The sequence below is a fragment of the Struthio camelus genome, chromosome 20 (assembly GCF_040807025.1).
Source record: "Struthio camelus isolate bStrCam1 chromosome 20, bStrCam1.hap1, whole genome shotgun sequence".
Classification (NCBI taxonomy): Eukaryota; Metazoa; Chordata; class Aves; order Struthioniformes; family Struthionidae; genus Struthio; species Struthio camelus.
This window is the reverse complement of record NC_090961.1, coordinates 2,660,483-2,676,040: the sequence shown is the minus strand read 5'-3', so window position 1 is coordinate 2,676,040 and position 15,558 is coordinate 2,660,483. Positions and strand designations below refer to the sequence as shown.

At 50.7% G+C, this 15,558-nt stretch overlaps 1 protein-coding gene and 1 long non-coding RNA gene across 17 annotated transcripts in view; one reads left to right on the top strand and one right to left on the bottom strand.

Annotated features, from left to right (window-relative positions):
- Positions 1-15,558, top strand: part of DAB2IP (DAB2 interacting protein) — a 267,258-nt gene that overhangs the window by 192,774 nt on the left and 58,926 nt on the right. The window contains exon 1 of one of the 16 annotated variants that reach the window (XM_068915279.1): positions 1,585-2,113. The exons of 13 other annotated variants lie outside the window; for them this stretch is intronic. Coding sequence is in view for 1 of the 3 variants with exons in the window: in XM_068915276.1 (XP_068771377.1) it covers positions 11,062-11,174 (113 nt within the window). In the remaining 2 variants the exon portion in view is untranslated. Of the gene's footprint in view, positions 1-1,584; positions 2,114-10,718; positions 11,175-13,098; positions 13,180-15,558 lie in introns of those variants that run through there. 2 more of the 16 variants (XM_068915276.1, XM_068915278.1) reach the window with 2 other exon arrangements.
- On the bottom strand, positions 4,241-12,466 carry LOC138061751 (uncharacterized). Its single transcript, XR_011135662.1, has 4 exons — positions 12,404-12,466; positions 11,818-11,943; positions 5,369-5,522; positions 4,241-4,619 (listed from the first exon to the last, which is right to left on the bottom strand). It is a non-coding gene; the product is annotated as an uncharacterized lncRNA (long non-coding RNA).

Here is a 15,558-nt window from a genome sequence, read left to right as displayed (position 1 = left end):
AGACCTTGTGGGGCACTGCCCGCAGTCTACTCGATACATGAAGGCACCGGTAAGGTACCGCTCGGTAACCCTCCGGTATCGCTGTCGGGGTGCTGCTGCCTGTGAACTCTCCCACCATGTTCGCCCAGGCCCGGATTCAGCTTTCGGGAGGTTGTGCCGGGGACTCTTGCAGCTAAGCCAACACTGAGATTCGTTCCGACGTTCGAGGGGCTGACATCAGTAGAACGGAGTTGTACTCAGACGTTGCTCATCGACTGATGGAGATTTTTCTTTTTATTTGGCTTTTCCAAACATTATTGTTCAGACTTAGATTTAACATTAAGTCCTTTTCTCCTCTTTGTAAGCATACTTTGTGCTTTCTGTCTGAGCAGGAATATGGCATGAGTTAGGCACTGATTAATACTGTCCCAGGCATGCACTTGGAGCTAGGATTTGGGTTTCCTCCCTGAGTTTCCTTCCAGTTCTGTTTTCCTTTTGACAAGACAATTACATTGTTCGCTATTAAAATAAAAACAGAAGGGGAGTAAAATGATTCATCTTTTCAAGCAGTTTTGCTGAAGAGTATCATTAATTAAATACCAGCAGGAATGCGTATGCTTATGAAAATGTGCTTTGTCCGAGAGACTAGACTGCTCGCAGGCTGCATCCCTTTTCATCTGGGAGGGCTCAGCTGTGACGCTGTGCTCAGTGACCAGTGTTTCTGACTGAGAGCAGAAGATCCGTGTTTGCCCTGGCACTGCCTTCCCTCTGGGTCAGCTAAGTCCCAGCTGGCAGACACAAGGACAGGGTCAGGCTTGAACCCTGCGCTGGCCTTGGCTCTCCCTCCTCCAGGTGAGCCCGTCATCGCAGGTTGGAAGCACGCTGGCAGCGAAACGTTGTGGGGAGCTTGTGCTGCTGCTGGCCCCCACCAGAAACCGTCTGTTGCCCAGGGATTGGGATAACACTTTTCACCAGCTCTACTCTCATTTTAAAAAACCAAAAAAATTACATTATTATCCAGTCATTTGTAAACATGGATGCGTGCACTGTGGGCACGTCAAGAGACGGTGTTGGCAGCGTCTCTGAGGTTCTCTCCGTGCTGCGTGGCAGCTGCTCGGGCAGCTGGTTTTTGCAGAAGTGAAGCCGTCCCTGGAGCGGGGAAGATTGGTTTGTACAATCCTCGCGTTGCCCCCCGATAATCGGCAGGCCAGCTCCGCATCAGCTGTGCGTTTCTCAGGTGTCCAAAGAAGTGAATAAATCATGGAACATTTTTCTCACTTGGCAATTGTTTTAATTTTGGTGAAGTCTGTATCAATACTGCCCCTGTCCCAGCCCTTCGATACCGAGTGTGCCCAGGGATTTGAATTGTCGCCCTGTGCTCTGGGAGTGTGATACGGCTGGAGGTTACAGCGTGTGACTTAGTCACCGAACATACTCGGTTACTGGTAAACAGCCAGGGTCCTTTCGTTTAATCCCTGTTGACAGGCTGATGGTTTCCTAATGGAAAGAGTGTGCTGACATTGTGGGCATGCGCAGAGCCTTGCAGCCCGGGCCCAGGGTGAATCGCGCTCCACGTGATCCCCTCCAGCGAGCCCGTTCCTCGGCGTGTGTGCCTGGGTTTCTGAAGCTAGCAGCAATTGCGCTAGTCTAGAAGATGAAGAACAGCACAGGTGGAGAGAAGTAATACAAAGGGGCTACTAATAGGAAAGAGAGCTTTTCACCTCTAGGCCGCCAGTGTGAAGCCAGCATGGGCTGCGAGCGAGCACTCGCTCCCTCGGGGAGCACTGCAGGCCTGGCAGCACGGGCGCTCGCCCAAGGCTCCGCCGCAGCCCCGCGCCGCCGCGGCCCGCAGCGCAGGCAGGGGCGGCGGGGAGGACAGCCGGCTGGCCTCGCGCGCGTGCCAGGGCTGGCTGCGCAGGGAAGGCTGCTCGGCTCTCGCTGAAAAGAGCTGCCCCTTTTGCGGGACCTGGATTGGGAACTTCAGCCGAATCACCCGTGTTCGGCAGCGCCTGCTCGTCACCTGGCTGAGTCCTGCCCTGCCTTGCGTCCTGTAGGAGACAGGCGCTCAGGTGGCTGGGACTGAATCCTCCGGCTGGGGAAGGAGACATCAGTGCGGTCTCTGGGCAAACAGCAGGTACTTTTTGAACCGCTTCAGTTGTTTTATGAAGTCAGTTTAACTTTTTGTGCCGCTTGTGCAGGACAGGCAACCGCAGTAGTTCCCGGCTCTTGTTTGCGACAGCAAGTGAAAAGCTCTTGTGACCGGTTGGGCTGGGCTGGACTTTGCCACACAGTGTTTACACTCATTTGGGAACTAACCTGCTGCTTTCAGTTTTGATCCCCTGAAGTAGTGTATAAAGACATTCAGTCTCTCGCTTGCAAGGCTGGCAGGGAGAAGAGGCGGCTCAGCCGGCCAGCTGGCTCCTGCTGCCGCAGGCAGGTGAGTCACGCTGGTCGGCTGGGAGGCGCTTGGCACTGCCCGCTCGTGCGGTCGTGGCCTGCTATCTGCTCCCCAGCTTCCTTGCTCCTTGTGCTGGCCACTGCCTCCGAGAGCCAAGGGCAGGCTGCAGGGCCTGGGGCAGCCGCTGCGCCGTCGGCCTCGCTGCTCGCGGTGCCCTTCCCCCCCGAGGGATGCTGCGGGCCCCCCTCTTCTCAGGGGGCCCTGCCTTTCCAGTGGCATGTTTTTCTTTTAAACCCTCTCTCTGTGCTCCCATGTGATTGAGTCTTGCGCAAGAAAAGAGGTGCATGAAATGAGGAGTACCTGTGAAAGGGAGGTGACTGAGACGGGCCCAGGAACGGGGCGAAGCGAGGGCAGTTGATGTTGGGAAGGAATTTGCCAAGCTGGACCCAGAGTTCAGCCTCATGCTTGGTGCCGTCTTGTCTTAACCCTACCCTTGCGTTATTCAGATCTACTTAGTTGTCCGTTCTGGAAAACTTTCTCAGATTCATCATCTGCAGCGGCCTGCCTAGCGGGGGCCGGGCGGTCGGCGGTCAGCGCCAGAGCGGGCTGCTGTCTGCAGCTCGCCCATGCTCCCCGCTCTGCTCCGGGCAGCTCAGCACCCTGGGCCAGCGTGGCAGCGCTCCGTGAAGTAGGCTGATTTTTATAGTCATTTAAACCTACAAATCTGTCAGCTGCTTCCCCGAGTGGAATAGATTCTGATTTACCGCTTGCGTTATACCGAGTAAATCACTCTGCTAACAGCCAACTGTTAAGAGTCCGGCAGCTTTGCAGCACCAAGCTGGTTGAACTTCCCAGCTCCCTGGAGATGCTGGGCTGGCTGAGAGTGGGGAGGCTGTGGCCCGTAGTACTCTCTGCAGCCCCTTGGCTTTGTCTCGTCTGACTTCTCCTCACAGAAGGCACAGGGCACTTCGGTAGCCCTCAGCTACGTGCACACACGGACACAAACACCTCCAAAACAGGAGTCTGATTGTAGCTGGGATGCAAGGCAGCCTCAGGAGTTCAGGAGAAGCAGACTGCAATTCTGTGAATGAGAGCATAGGTTGGCCCAATGTATTCCCATGGATTTGAACCAAGCTTATCATCTGCCACAGAAAGAAAAAAGGGTTTAGTGGCATGGGCTTAGCGGCAGTTCAGAGGGTGGGAAGCACCATGAAGATGTTGCTGGCTTTTCCTTCTTGGAGGGTGGGCTCATGTTCCAGCAGAGGAAGACAACATATTTGCGGAAATTAGTGTTCTAAGAAATTAAATGCAACAGCAAAACCCAAGTCCTAACTTTCTAGATCAAACTTTAAAACTAAAAATGTTTTGAATTTTCTCAGAGGAAAGTAAAATGGGCATTTTTGTTTCCTGCAAAGATGAGTGTAACCCTTCAGAGCTGGGGAACCATAAAGAAAAGCCAATGACAGCGTGTAGAAATGTTAAGAGTCTGCCCTATTGCATAAAGCGTGGAATTCAGGCCAGATCTGCAGAAAAAGAGGTGTCCATGCAACTACCTTTATTTTAGCTCAGTGTAATTAAATCAACTCAGGCTCTTAGTGCAGGGTGCCTAAATGGTTTTAACTCTTCTTGTTATCATACAGGCTAATGGCCTAAAATGTAGGTTTGTATGTTAGGAATGAAGTAACATTGTAGAGGAGAGAAGGCACACTTCTACCTCACCAGAGTTAACTGAGGTCAAGACAAGTTTTGGTGGGGAGCTGTGTGGTGACCCTGAATACCTATTGCAAAATAAAATCCTCCCAAACTCTCTAATTAAAAGTTACACACTGACACAACTATCAGTGTAAGACACAACCATTTTTTGCAATGATGATGAGCTGGAGTTTAATTTGGTTAATAAGTGAGACAAGTTAATCCTGTTGAGGCAAAGACCAAACCAGTTTCAGTGCATCTATGTCAGTGCTTTGCATCTGTCAAACTAGATTGATTTTAAAAAAGTTGGTTACAAAAGGAAAGTGTTTCTACTGTACAGCTATTGAATCAGGAGATTAGACTGTCTCTGTTCCTGCTTCCATTTCCATCCCACAGTATGAAACTTTTGGTCAAGCTGCTTCCCATCGGTAGCCTCTGTTCCCTTGTGTAAAAGGCGAGGATGGTAATATTCTTGAACCAGGTGGGGCTGTTCACAGAGCTTGTTCAGGAATCTCTGCATGTCCCATCCAGAAGGTGGTAGAAAGCCTTTCTGGTAAGAAAAGTAAAGTAAGCAAAAGTTAGGAAAACAAATGTTGGCTGACCTCTTCGTTTAAAGCTCATATGTTGGGAACGACAGTCTGGGTTTTTAAACTTGATTTTTATCTTTGCCTATCACACACAACTCTTAAAAAAGAGAGCTGAGACACAATTTTAGGTTTCAGCTTTCATTGCTCAAAGGGAAGGCGGGTATGAGATTCCTACATCGCTGTAGCTGTCAGCTCGCTAGGCTAGAGCATGCCAGACTGGGGCCAGTGTGCGTCACAGAGGAGGTGGCTTTGGGCTGTACTCTTCCATCTGTAGGAACAGCCTTGCAGTCCCTTCTCCTCCTCCAAGCTGACAGCATGGCTCTAGATCCCCCCGCCCCAGGATCCATGCAGAGGGGAAGACTGTGGATAGTGCAGTGCAGTGGCAGTGCAGTGCCTTTCGTGAGCCAGGAGCAAAACAACCCCCTGGAAGCTCACCAGCAATGGTGACATTACTAAAACTGAGTAAATGAGAGGCTGTAGGTCCAGAGCTCCCTGAGTGAATGGTCAGCAGCCAAAACTGGCATGCTACTTGTCTTCTTGCTTTAATTATGTTATTCAGCCAGGTCCAGAGACTTTGCACTTCTGAGGTCTGATTTAGATTTGCAAAGCTTGTTGGCATGGTGGCTGGCTTTGCCCTGCAGGTACCGAAAGGCACGATTTTTATAAGCATATTCACTTTTTAAAACACATTCAGAGTCTCCAGTGCACTTACCTTGGCTTTGGCAAGAGCTGGATGAAGAGCCAGTTCTTCCCTTCCCTGGAGAGCGCCATCTCGACTACGTTCTGATGTCACAAACCATGACTCTTGTTTAAAGTGGAATAGCCTGTATTTCTCTCTTCTGGGAAGCCACATCCTGTCCTCAGTCCTGTGTAACGATAGCTAGCTCTTAACAGGCACTAGCAGCTTTCATAGACTCACTGATAGGCAGTGTAACATGCTGTATCCATAGCTGGGAAACTGAGGAACAAAAAGCCAGAGGGAGAGGACCAGCCTTGCATAAAAAAGACAATGCCTTTTTTTTTTTTAAAGTCTGTGCTTAATCTAGTAATATCACTGTGATACCTTCGTCCAGTCAGGCTCTTGCTATTCAAAGATTTAAATGAAATTTTGTTGAAACAATTTTCAGAGATTTTTTTTTTTAAGAGTATTAGCATTGATTCCTGAACGCATATGCCCTCCTCCTCCTGCCAGCAGTCTATACCCAAGGAGAGCTGCATTATCTGAATTAGAGGAAAGCTCACTTGTCCTAATTTATTGAAAAAAATTAATTTTAGGCTTAAGATGGGGCTGTCATTTATGAACCCTGTTCAATCAGTGCTTCACTCGTGGGTCTTCACCGTGACCTTTTCCATATCTTAAACCTTCTGGGCTGTACACTGTGTTCATTAGTTACACTTTCAGAAGGGAGCAGCAGGTGTGGGCTGTGGATAAGGATTGCATGCAAGCTTGACTCTGTGCTTATCCAGGTACCCCTATCAGGCTGTGGCTGTAATTTAATTTAGGGCAGTGCCAGGATTTGGAGTTTTTAAGAGTTTTTCACAGTTTATAAGTTTTAATAACAATTTTTACATCAGCTCTGAAGTAGCTGCCCCCAGCCTTGCATGAAGTACGCAGTAATAATACTTGCACTTTTAAAAACAAGCTTTGGAACTGATGCAGTACACCTCAGCATTGCAAAGTTTAGTTCCTGGTCAGGGAGTCTAGAACCGTAAGAGCCAGCCTGGGCAGAGGACGAGCCTGGGAGCCCCGAGGGGTGGCTGGGATTGCCCCAGGCCCCTGTGAGCCGCTTGGGTGACCTCTCAGCTGAAACAAACACCTCATCCCCTCCCCTGGAAACGGGTTGTCAGTATAAGGCAGAAAAGAAATATGGAGAGACGAGTAAAAAGCGCTGAGGCGATGTATGCATGTATGTTTGGGGGGTAGGTGGGGACCGCAGTGATGATGGCTCTTCCTAAAGTCCCCTTGTGTCAGGGATGAGTGCTGAGGTGACTGTCCAAATTCTGCAGACAGACGCATCTTACTACTGGGGAAGTTTTTAGGATGGACATGGCTATCTGAGGAGGTACTGTGGTTCCTGTGTCAGTACTAAGTGATTCTGGTCGGTAGCTGTCTGTGGAAAGCACCCAAGGAGGGAACGCCACTGGCCGTCGGGAAAAGGGGGCTCCCAGCTCTGTCCAGCACTGGTGCCTGCAATAATGAGTCCCAGGGACAGTACTGGAGGGCTGAGAGCATCCAGCCAGCCAGGCACTGGGGATCGGCGTCAGCAGTGCTTTACGGTTTCCTTTCCCCTCGCCAGGGTAGCCCCAGGCGCTGTGTGCAGTAGCAGAAGCGCTCTGTGTTCCAGGGGCTTCTGGCGCCTGTAACGGGCCTTGGGTTGAGGAGACCAGTGGATGGGGCACGCGCTCTCTGCAATGGATCGCTTGCCCTGAAAGCGATTAGAGCCCTGAAAGCCATAGAAAAACCCGCTCCTCGATAGGTATGAAACTCTCCTTCCATCTGAAAAAAAGGATTCCTATGAGGAGGACGTAGTTTATATCCCTAAAAGATACTAAAGTCTATCTGCCTCAAAGGCAGATAGCAACTGGAAAAATTCAGCTTTATATCCTGATGCCACCTCTGGTATGTGAGGTCCTGCATGGATAAAATGCAACACAATCAAAAGGAACTTTACAATGCTTCTTTTTTTTTTTTTTTAAAGGAAGATTTTGTAAGTAGTAACATAACATTTTCTTAGTAGTAAAATAACATTTTCTCATTTCAATTGTAAACTTGTCATTGACTGCATTTTGTTTAAGAACAGCATTCAGTCTCCAAACTCGGCTGTTAGCTACTAAGCCAAAGGTATTATATATGCCAATATTGTTAGATAGAAGGACAAAACAAAGTAAAATGTTGTTTAGATGCTAATGCATGTATTTGTATTTGTCAGACTTAAAGTCATATGACATTGGTACCCTCATGTTGATCTGAAATTCAAAAGTTGACTCCTGCAAATGCTTCCTGGCTCAAATTGTCATTGAATGTTAAGTATTGTCTCTGAAGCAAGACTAATAACACAAAATGATACTGAATGTTTGCAGGAATGGGACCTGACAAAAAGAGGTATAAAAATCTGCTATTAATAACAATGTTACAATCAAGATATAAGACCCATAAAATACGACTGGTGTCTTGCTGCAGGTTGGTTTCCTGTTTATCAATATTATAATCCTAGAGGAAAGTCTAACGCTTGTTCAGGAGAGCAGAAAAGTGAAGCTAATTACAAGCAGAAAGAGAAATCGGCCAGTTGAGGTTCACTGTCTAGCCATAATGAAGTACGGAGTATCAGGCAGCATTAGTCAGAGGTTAAATATTCTTTCAGTGTAAATACTGCTTGATACGGGGGCCTGGTTTTTCAGAAGCGCTAGACATCAGTTCTGCTAAATTGTGGCAGCTCAACTTTTGTGCGTATCAAGCACCTTGTAATAATGCAAGTGGAGAAAACTTTTAATATAAATCTCTTAGTTTAATCTGCCGTTGTTCCTCTAATCTGCAAGGTCTGGATAATTTTTTGTGCCCTTCAGCTTCAGATTAACTATTTTGCTGAATCTAAACCGAAGGCAAAAATAAACAAACCACGTTCAAGGCTGTGGGCCGTTCGCTTGGGTTTCTTTAGTACTCGGTGGCCTGGCGTATGAGTATGCCATTTGAAGGAGGAACACTGGGCATCCTGAGATGTCTGCAGCGATAGCTATATGTTACTTGACGGTGCCAGGAGAGCGTAGGTTGTTTATTTTCTGGCAGGCGTGGAATATCAGTCTCAAGCTGTGAGAGACGAAGCCAGAATCTACTGAACGAAGAGATCAGAGGCCAGTGTCTACCTTCACAGTGAGCTTTGGTGGGCTGCGAGAATGAATCGAGATTAATCCGGTGAGTTCAGCAGAGTGACTAAATGACGCTGCTGGCCAGGCCTGAATAGAGAAGGCTGCAAATTGTACCGCTTCCAGGCAGTGCCCGAGCGCAGGCCTGCCCCCGGGCTGTGCCGGGGCTCCGTCCCTGGCCTGGCCCTCCGGCATTCGCCAGGCAGGGCTCTGTCACGTAACCCGAGTCCTGCAGATTTTTGAACGAAAGCCCCAACATTGATCTTTATAATCTAGCCCACATCAAGAGATGAAGTTGTTCCTACTCCAGCTGTGCTTCCTGCCTGATTTCAGCAAGAGAGGTGTACACGTATTGGGAATTCTTTCAGAAAAGCCCTGCCATAAGGAGTATTCACAGCCCCAGCACTTGAGCAGCAATCCAGTAACAAGCCAGTTGTGCCATTACATGTCTTAATTTATGCCGAAATACAGAATTGTTCTTAAAAAATGCTTTTTAGGACATTAACGGGCATTTACCTGTAAAATTGGAACATATGTGGATAATCACGGTACCTTCCATTCTAACTTTTCAAGGGGGATTCAGCTTTCCCTAGTGATAGATGGAGAGATCGTAAAGCTTTGGCTTCACAGCCAAAAAAAAGTGAGAGATACCTGGGTTTAATAGCTGAAGCAAAGTAAACATAGCAGGAGTCTGGAAAGGTCCCTCCAGGAGGGCTGGCGGCAATGTCTTGTCTTGCCATCCTCCCCCATCCAGCTGAGGAAACACATATTAACCCAGGACCCATTGGGACCTCAGAAGAAAAAGCAACCCAAGAAGACAGTTCTACAGATATTGCCAATAATAATCATTGAAGCTAACTGTGAACTAATGAACAATTTTAATAACCCACTAAAGGTATTATTTTACTTGCTCTCTGACGGGGCACAGCGGCTTTCCTTTCACAAGGCTGTCCCTTGAACAGAGGGTTGCGTGGGTGAATGATGGAATACCTTCAGTAACAGAAGGTGCAAACGTGAAGACAGGACAGAGGTCAAATACAGCGCTCTGAGGAGGATATCGGCATTCATAGTAATAGCTTCCAACGTGTTTTACAGCTGCATATAGGCCTCTGACCATAGCAGCCTTTGGGGAGGAGAAGGACAGTCTGCAAGGACACACGACATTAGACAGCTGAGGAACGAGGTGCAAGTTAGGCTTAAGGAAGCTAGGATAAATCCTGGCTTTTAATAAAATTAGCTGGGCCTTTGACAAATAGGCTTGGTTTCTTTGTTTTTTCGTTTTTACTAATGCTCACTGCAGTAGTATTTAAGGATCAAGTCAACTGAGTACAGTTTCTTCACTGCCTTGAACTCCTTGAGGAAAGGGAGAAAGAGCAGTCCAAGAGGCCCTGGTTTTTAAGATTTTAGCTTACTTTCTGTAGCTCCAAACATAACTAGACGCTATGGGAGGGTGAAGGAATAAATGATCTGTGCGTTATTAGAGAGGTGTACTTCCAAGAAGTTTGTGTGCTGAGGATGTCAATCCAAATACAGCATGATAGATGTGGCAGCCTGCCGGGGCTTGGGCAGGTCAGCGCATTACCGCTGGGTAACATCCATCTTCGTGGAGGTGAGAGGGTGAGGAATGCACGTGCAGTAGGACAGTCACCACAGAGTACCCGAGGGGCTAAGTTCATACGTTAGCTCTTGATGACTGGTCTGTGTGCCCCAGACCTGCAGAGACAGGTTGTAAGGAATTTTGAGTTTGGGACACTGGAAATGAGATTGGGCAGTTCCCAGCAAATAAAACTGTTTAACTGGGCCTTCTTGGTCTTTCTACCTGTCATATGTATCGGCTAAGTCCTCCACTGGGGTAGATCACTGTAATCTGGTAACTGTAGTGGAGCTATGTCACGTCTCTGCGTCAGCTTGAATTGCCCCAATTCCCAGCACATCTGGCTTGCTGCTGTAATGCAGGCCAAAAGCACATGCTTGTTCGGTTCAGTACTCCCTTCCAGATTGTCCTAATAATGTGTCTGAATGTGCAAAAGAATTTGTTCTAGTGCTGGGCTGAAGAAAGAACCTGGATTCTGCCTGTTTCTTGCTGGCCTTGGTGTGTTTGACTCTCCACCCATCGCAAGTGCGAGGGCTTGTTCCAAAGTTCAGGTTCTGCACTGTAGTGCCTTGCCAGAAAGATAAAATGGTTAGTAAAACTGTAACTTGACCTTAGTGTGTTGCTGCAGCGAGGGAGATAAGGTGCTGAAGGAAATAAGGAGAGCAAAGCCCCTGGCTCTCCCAGAGTAAGCACTGCGCTCACTGATGGCTCTAGAAAAGGGGCAACTGCAAGGCAAGGGCTCCCCTTGGAGCGCTTGAGTGCCCCGCTTGAAGTTTCTGGTGAGCCCATCTTACGAGGGGCGATGGCTCTGGATTGCTGACCAGGATTTCAGTCCGGTGTGTGTTGTATTTTGTGCTCTTGCACAAAGGATCTCAGTGCTGCTGCTGCTGCTGCAGATTCAAGAACAAAAAGATTGAAGCTGCCTGCTATTATTTTTGGCTACTCCAATAATGTATCAAAAACCTGACGCTGGGCTGATGCTGGTGCCCTACTTTATAGAAGCCCTGAAAAGCAGATCGAGGACAGCGAGCTTGTCTCTCTGCATGGCATCTGCCAGCAAAGGGTGAGAAAGCTTCAAACTGCTGGGGAGGGGGGCGGGCAGGGCAAGAGCATGCGGTGAAATATGCTAAATCTAGAGCTTTGTTTGCAGACTGGAGGGGAGAAGGGGCCTCCATGCGCTCTGCTAAGGAGTCAGGGTGTGAAATACGTTGATTGCAGGTGTCCTGCTGAACAAGTGGCTCATCTTGGCATGGCTGGTGAGCCGATGCCCTCATCCCCAGCATGGGCTGGGACTGCTCGGCCCTGCAAGGAGGGAAAGGGCCCCACTAGCATTAGGCAACAGGTAGTGGTCCCTATTATTCGAATGCAACAGTAATGCTGTCTTTCCTTTGCATTTTCTGGATCCCGTAGGCATCACTGATTAATGCTAATCCCCCAGAGCTGAGAGAATCCTGTTTGCTTCTCTAGGTGAGCAGGAAGAGAGGCACATAAGTGACGATGTGCAGTAAGTTAGTGTCAGAGTTGGGCAGAGAACCTGTGAATTTGGCCTTGCCGTGAGTGCTGCACGGGCGCGTGCTGGCTGGGGGCACCCTGGGAGCCACTGGAGAAGGACAGGCTGTGGTGCCTGCTGGCTAGGGAGGAGACCTGCTGTCTTCCCCTCTGGTTAGGGGAAATCCAGAGTATTATTTTTAATTAGGGGTATTTACCTTTGCACTCGTTTTCCCCTCAAGTGCTGACCAGCGGTTGGGGTCGAGGCGACGGGTCCCTCCCCTGATCCCGAGTAGTCTTGCATGAGCTGCCAGATTTGATTTGCTGCAGACCTGGACAGTAGCCTTTGAAAAGTGGAAAAGGAAGCAGCCATAAATACCAGGCAGGGGACAGTGCCATGTGGTGGTTTTTCATTTACTAGATAGTCTGACTTTGTTCTTGATGAGTAATGGAGGTATTTGAATACGCCACGATGACAGCAGCAGTCTGGCTCAGGGAACGTGTCAGCGTGGGCTGTGTGAGGACGGTGGTAATCAGGACGGCTGGACCACGCTGTGGAGCCTTTTCCTCTGTTTTCCATCTATCGCCGTTCGTGCTCGGGCAGCGCGGCTCACCTGCTGTTCTGGGCGCGGGGGGTGGCCAGAGCCTGTACTTGAGCAAGCCCGAGCCCTGCTCGGGGCCCCCGGGGAGCTGCGGACGCGAGCGGAGCGTGCACCTGAGCGGCGCCCCGAGCAGGCTGCCGCTTGGCTCCCATGCGGGATCCCTGCGTGCGTGAGGGGTGCCGGCGCTCGGACCATGACTCACGCAGGTGCCGCTGGCTGCTGCTGCAGACGCTACTCCTTTCTGTGGATTGCGCTGTTGCAAAGGTCAGTGACTTAGCTTTCCGGAATGGGAAAGGAATGTGCATGTGTGTCCCAGGGCAAGGACACCCGGTCGCTGGGCAGCCTGCTGCATTCCTGGTCCCTTCCCCGGCATGCTGAACGCGAACGGCAGCTTTTGGAGCGAGCCTGAGGGAAGCGGTCAGGGAAGGAGAGCAGTAGTGCAGCTTTTTTGCAAAAATAAAGGCTCCTGGAGAATTGGATTTTCCTGAGGTTTATTGCAACAAAATTAAACAGTGGTGAATGCAAACGGGCTGGAATTGCTTTGGCTCGGGGTGAGCGGCTGGAGGGTGACGGTGACCCCCTGGCACCGGGGCAGGCCTGCCACCCCGCGCCGAGGCCGGACGGCGCGGGCAGCAGGCGAAGGCGGCCGGGGCAGCGAGCAAAGCTCCTGGCCGGCAGGCAGCAGACGCAGTCGCCTGGGGGTGAATAACCGGAGCGCGGAGCCCGCGGCGCTAAGCCCTGACTTCGTGGGACCCGGCGCTCGCCGCTTTGGCCGGGCGGGGGGGAGCGGGGCGGCGGCGGCGGCGGCCCGGGGCGCTCTGCCCAGCTACAGCGCAGCCAATCGGGCGGCCCCGCGCGGGGCGGGGCGGGGCGGGGCGGCCGGGCGCGCTGGGGCCGGGGAGGCGCCCAGCCGCCCGCGGCCGTGGCCGTGGCCGTGGCCGTGCCGGAGCGGGGCGGCGGCGGAGCCCGGCCCCGCTGGTAAGGAGCGCGCGTGTGGGCGCTTGTGCACGGGGGGGCGGGCGGGGACGCCGCTGCTGGCTGCGCGCACAGGAGCGCGGCGGGCTCGCAGCAGGCTGGGCTCTGAGCCCTGCGAAGCGGGCGGCGAAGCCGGCGTTGCCACCTGCAGCCCGGGCAGGGCGGGCGGCGGCGGGGCTGGCCCGGCCCGGCCCCGCGCTTCGCCCGGCGCGGCCCCGCCGCCCCCCGGCAGCGCCGCTCCTGCCTTCCGCCGCCGCGGCCGGCTGAGGAAGGGCGACGCTGCGGGGCGCGGCCGGGGTCGGGGGCCGCGCGGAGGCCGCCGCAGTTGTCCCTGAAGCCGCTGTGGCTTGATCGCAGCCTGCCCTTTGGTTTCTGCCAGTTTTTCTGCGCTGATGGTTTATTTTTAGCAGCGCTCCATCCATGCGTGGTTCTACTCGTTAAGAATTTATTTTCATTATTATTTATTGAAACTTCATCGCTGTCTCAGGCAGCAGTCCATAATTAGCCAGGCTCTGGAGCCAGGGCCCTAGCACGGAAGGGAAGATGGGGCCGGTGGCTTTCGTTTCCCCGTGGTTGATCCAGAAGGAGAGATCCTGCTCTGCTTTTTCTTTCTTGTTCTGCCTTCTGAGTTATGTCAAGCTAAATCTTAGTGACAAAAGGCAAAACCTTTCTCCTTACCTTCCTCGTGCCGTGGAAATTTCTGAATCTGGGGTACGGCTGGGGAGCACCCCGTGTCGCCCTGCCTGGCGCCCGCTCTGGGCAGCGGCAGGGCGCGGGGAGCCCCGGGCAGCACTCGCCGCTGCGGTGCCTCCTGGCCGTTGCAGGGCCTCCTCGGAGGTTCCCCTGGCTGTCAGCTTGGCCGAGTGATCCGTACTCACTGCCGACGCTTTTGGTGATGTGGGAATGGCTAGTTCTCAGTGCTGTACTGGGGTCTGAGACACCAGAGTGGTGGATCTGTCTGCTGCCTGCATCAGACGCCCTCGTATACAGCACTGTTAGTGCGTGCTGATTTAGGCTGGTGGGATGAGAAAAGATAAAGTCGCTGTAAAGAAGCAATGATTTCTGTTTAAGGGACGGTGGTGTCAGTCCCCTGTTGGAAAGGAGGGAGCAGTAACTTGCTTCTCTAGTTTGTTAATAACAGTTCTGATTATTGAAACTCAGTATTTTTGATCACCTTTTATTTGTTACTCCTGAGTCATTCGCTTTGATTTTGCGGTTCCTCTAGTCTTGCACGTTACAAATCAAATCACTGTACCTGCTGTTTATTCTGAATTGGACTTTGAGGTTTTCACTGGCAAACTTTGCTGTGGCACGTTATTAAGCAGATAAATGGCTGTGCTGAGGAGAAGGTCACAGGTTAAAATCATCCTTTGGGTTTCTTGAGGACTTGCTCTGATGACAAAATTTGGAATCTGCTATGAGTTGACAGAGTCCTTTTGAAGGTAATTATTTCTGCTGCTAGTAGAAACTGAGGATAGTCAAAAAACAAGGGCAAGCCTTCATAAGTTTAATTACATGTCCTTTTTGTTACTCATTGAAGGTGTCTCATTTAGCGAGGGTAGCATGTGGCAGAAGCTTCCGATTACAAGGAGTGTGCTAAAATTTCCCTGGCATCATTCCTGCTAACGAAGCCCAAAGGCTGCAGAATATCCCTGCCTCCCACCTTGTCCAGCTGCAGCACTTCCGCAGCAGAAATCAACTGGAGCTCAGAAAACGAAGGGAGAAAATTCAGGTTAGCAGAACGTGGGCATCGCTGTTGGTCTAGGAGAATATGCTTATTGTGCACGCTCCGTGCGTTTAGACTTCACCCACACATCCTGTCATAGGGAAGAAAACCATTTTCTCCTCTTCTGGAAGTGTGCGAGTTCTGTTGTGCTGTTGCTCTGGGTTATTCCCATAACATCGCTTTCATGTTTATTTGTTAAATTCAAGCAACGTGCTCAGCAGGATGAGACGTAAGGGAAGGAATGGATGAGAACTGCAAGCAGTGGTCAAGAGGTTAACAGGAAGTCAGCAAAAAGAAATGCAGTTTCACATGGGCAATACTAATGAGGCAAAGAGAGGGCTTATGGGAGAGCATGCTGTAGGAGAGGCTTGTTTGCATGTGTTGCCAGAAGAAATGCAGTCATCAGACCAGTTAGGGCTCTGTGCAGAGAACGTAGTCCCGGCTTTGTTACCAGCAGCAGCAGGGAGTCTCCTGAGTCCCAGGTAGTAAAGGTCTGCCTTTGCGGAGCAGAACATCCTAGCTGCCTTTTTTGCGGCCTCTGGTGAAGTTCTAAGAGGCTAGTGTTTGATTTATTCCCATGTGGGATTGTTAAAATCCTTCTGCTATCTGATGATGCAAATCAGTTTCCTGGAGTTGTCCACTTTGTTCTGCCTTAA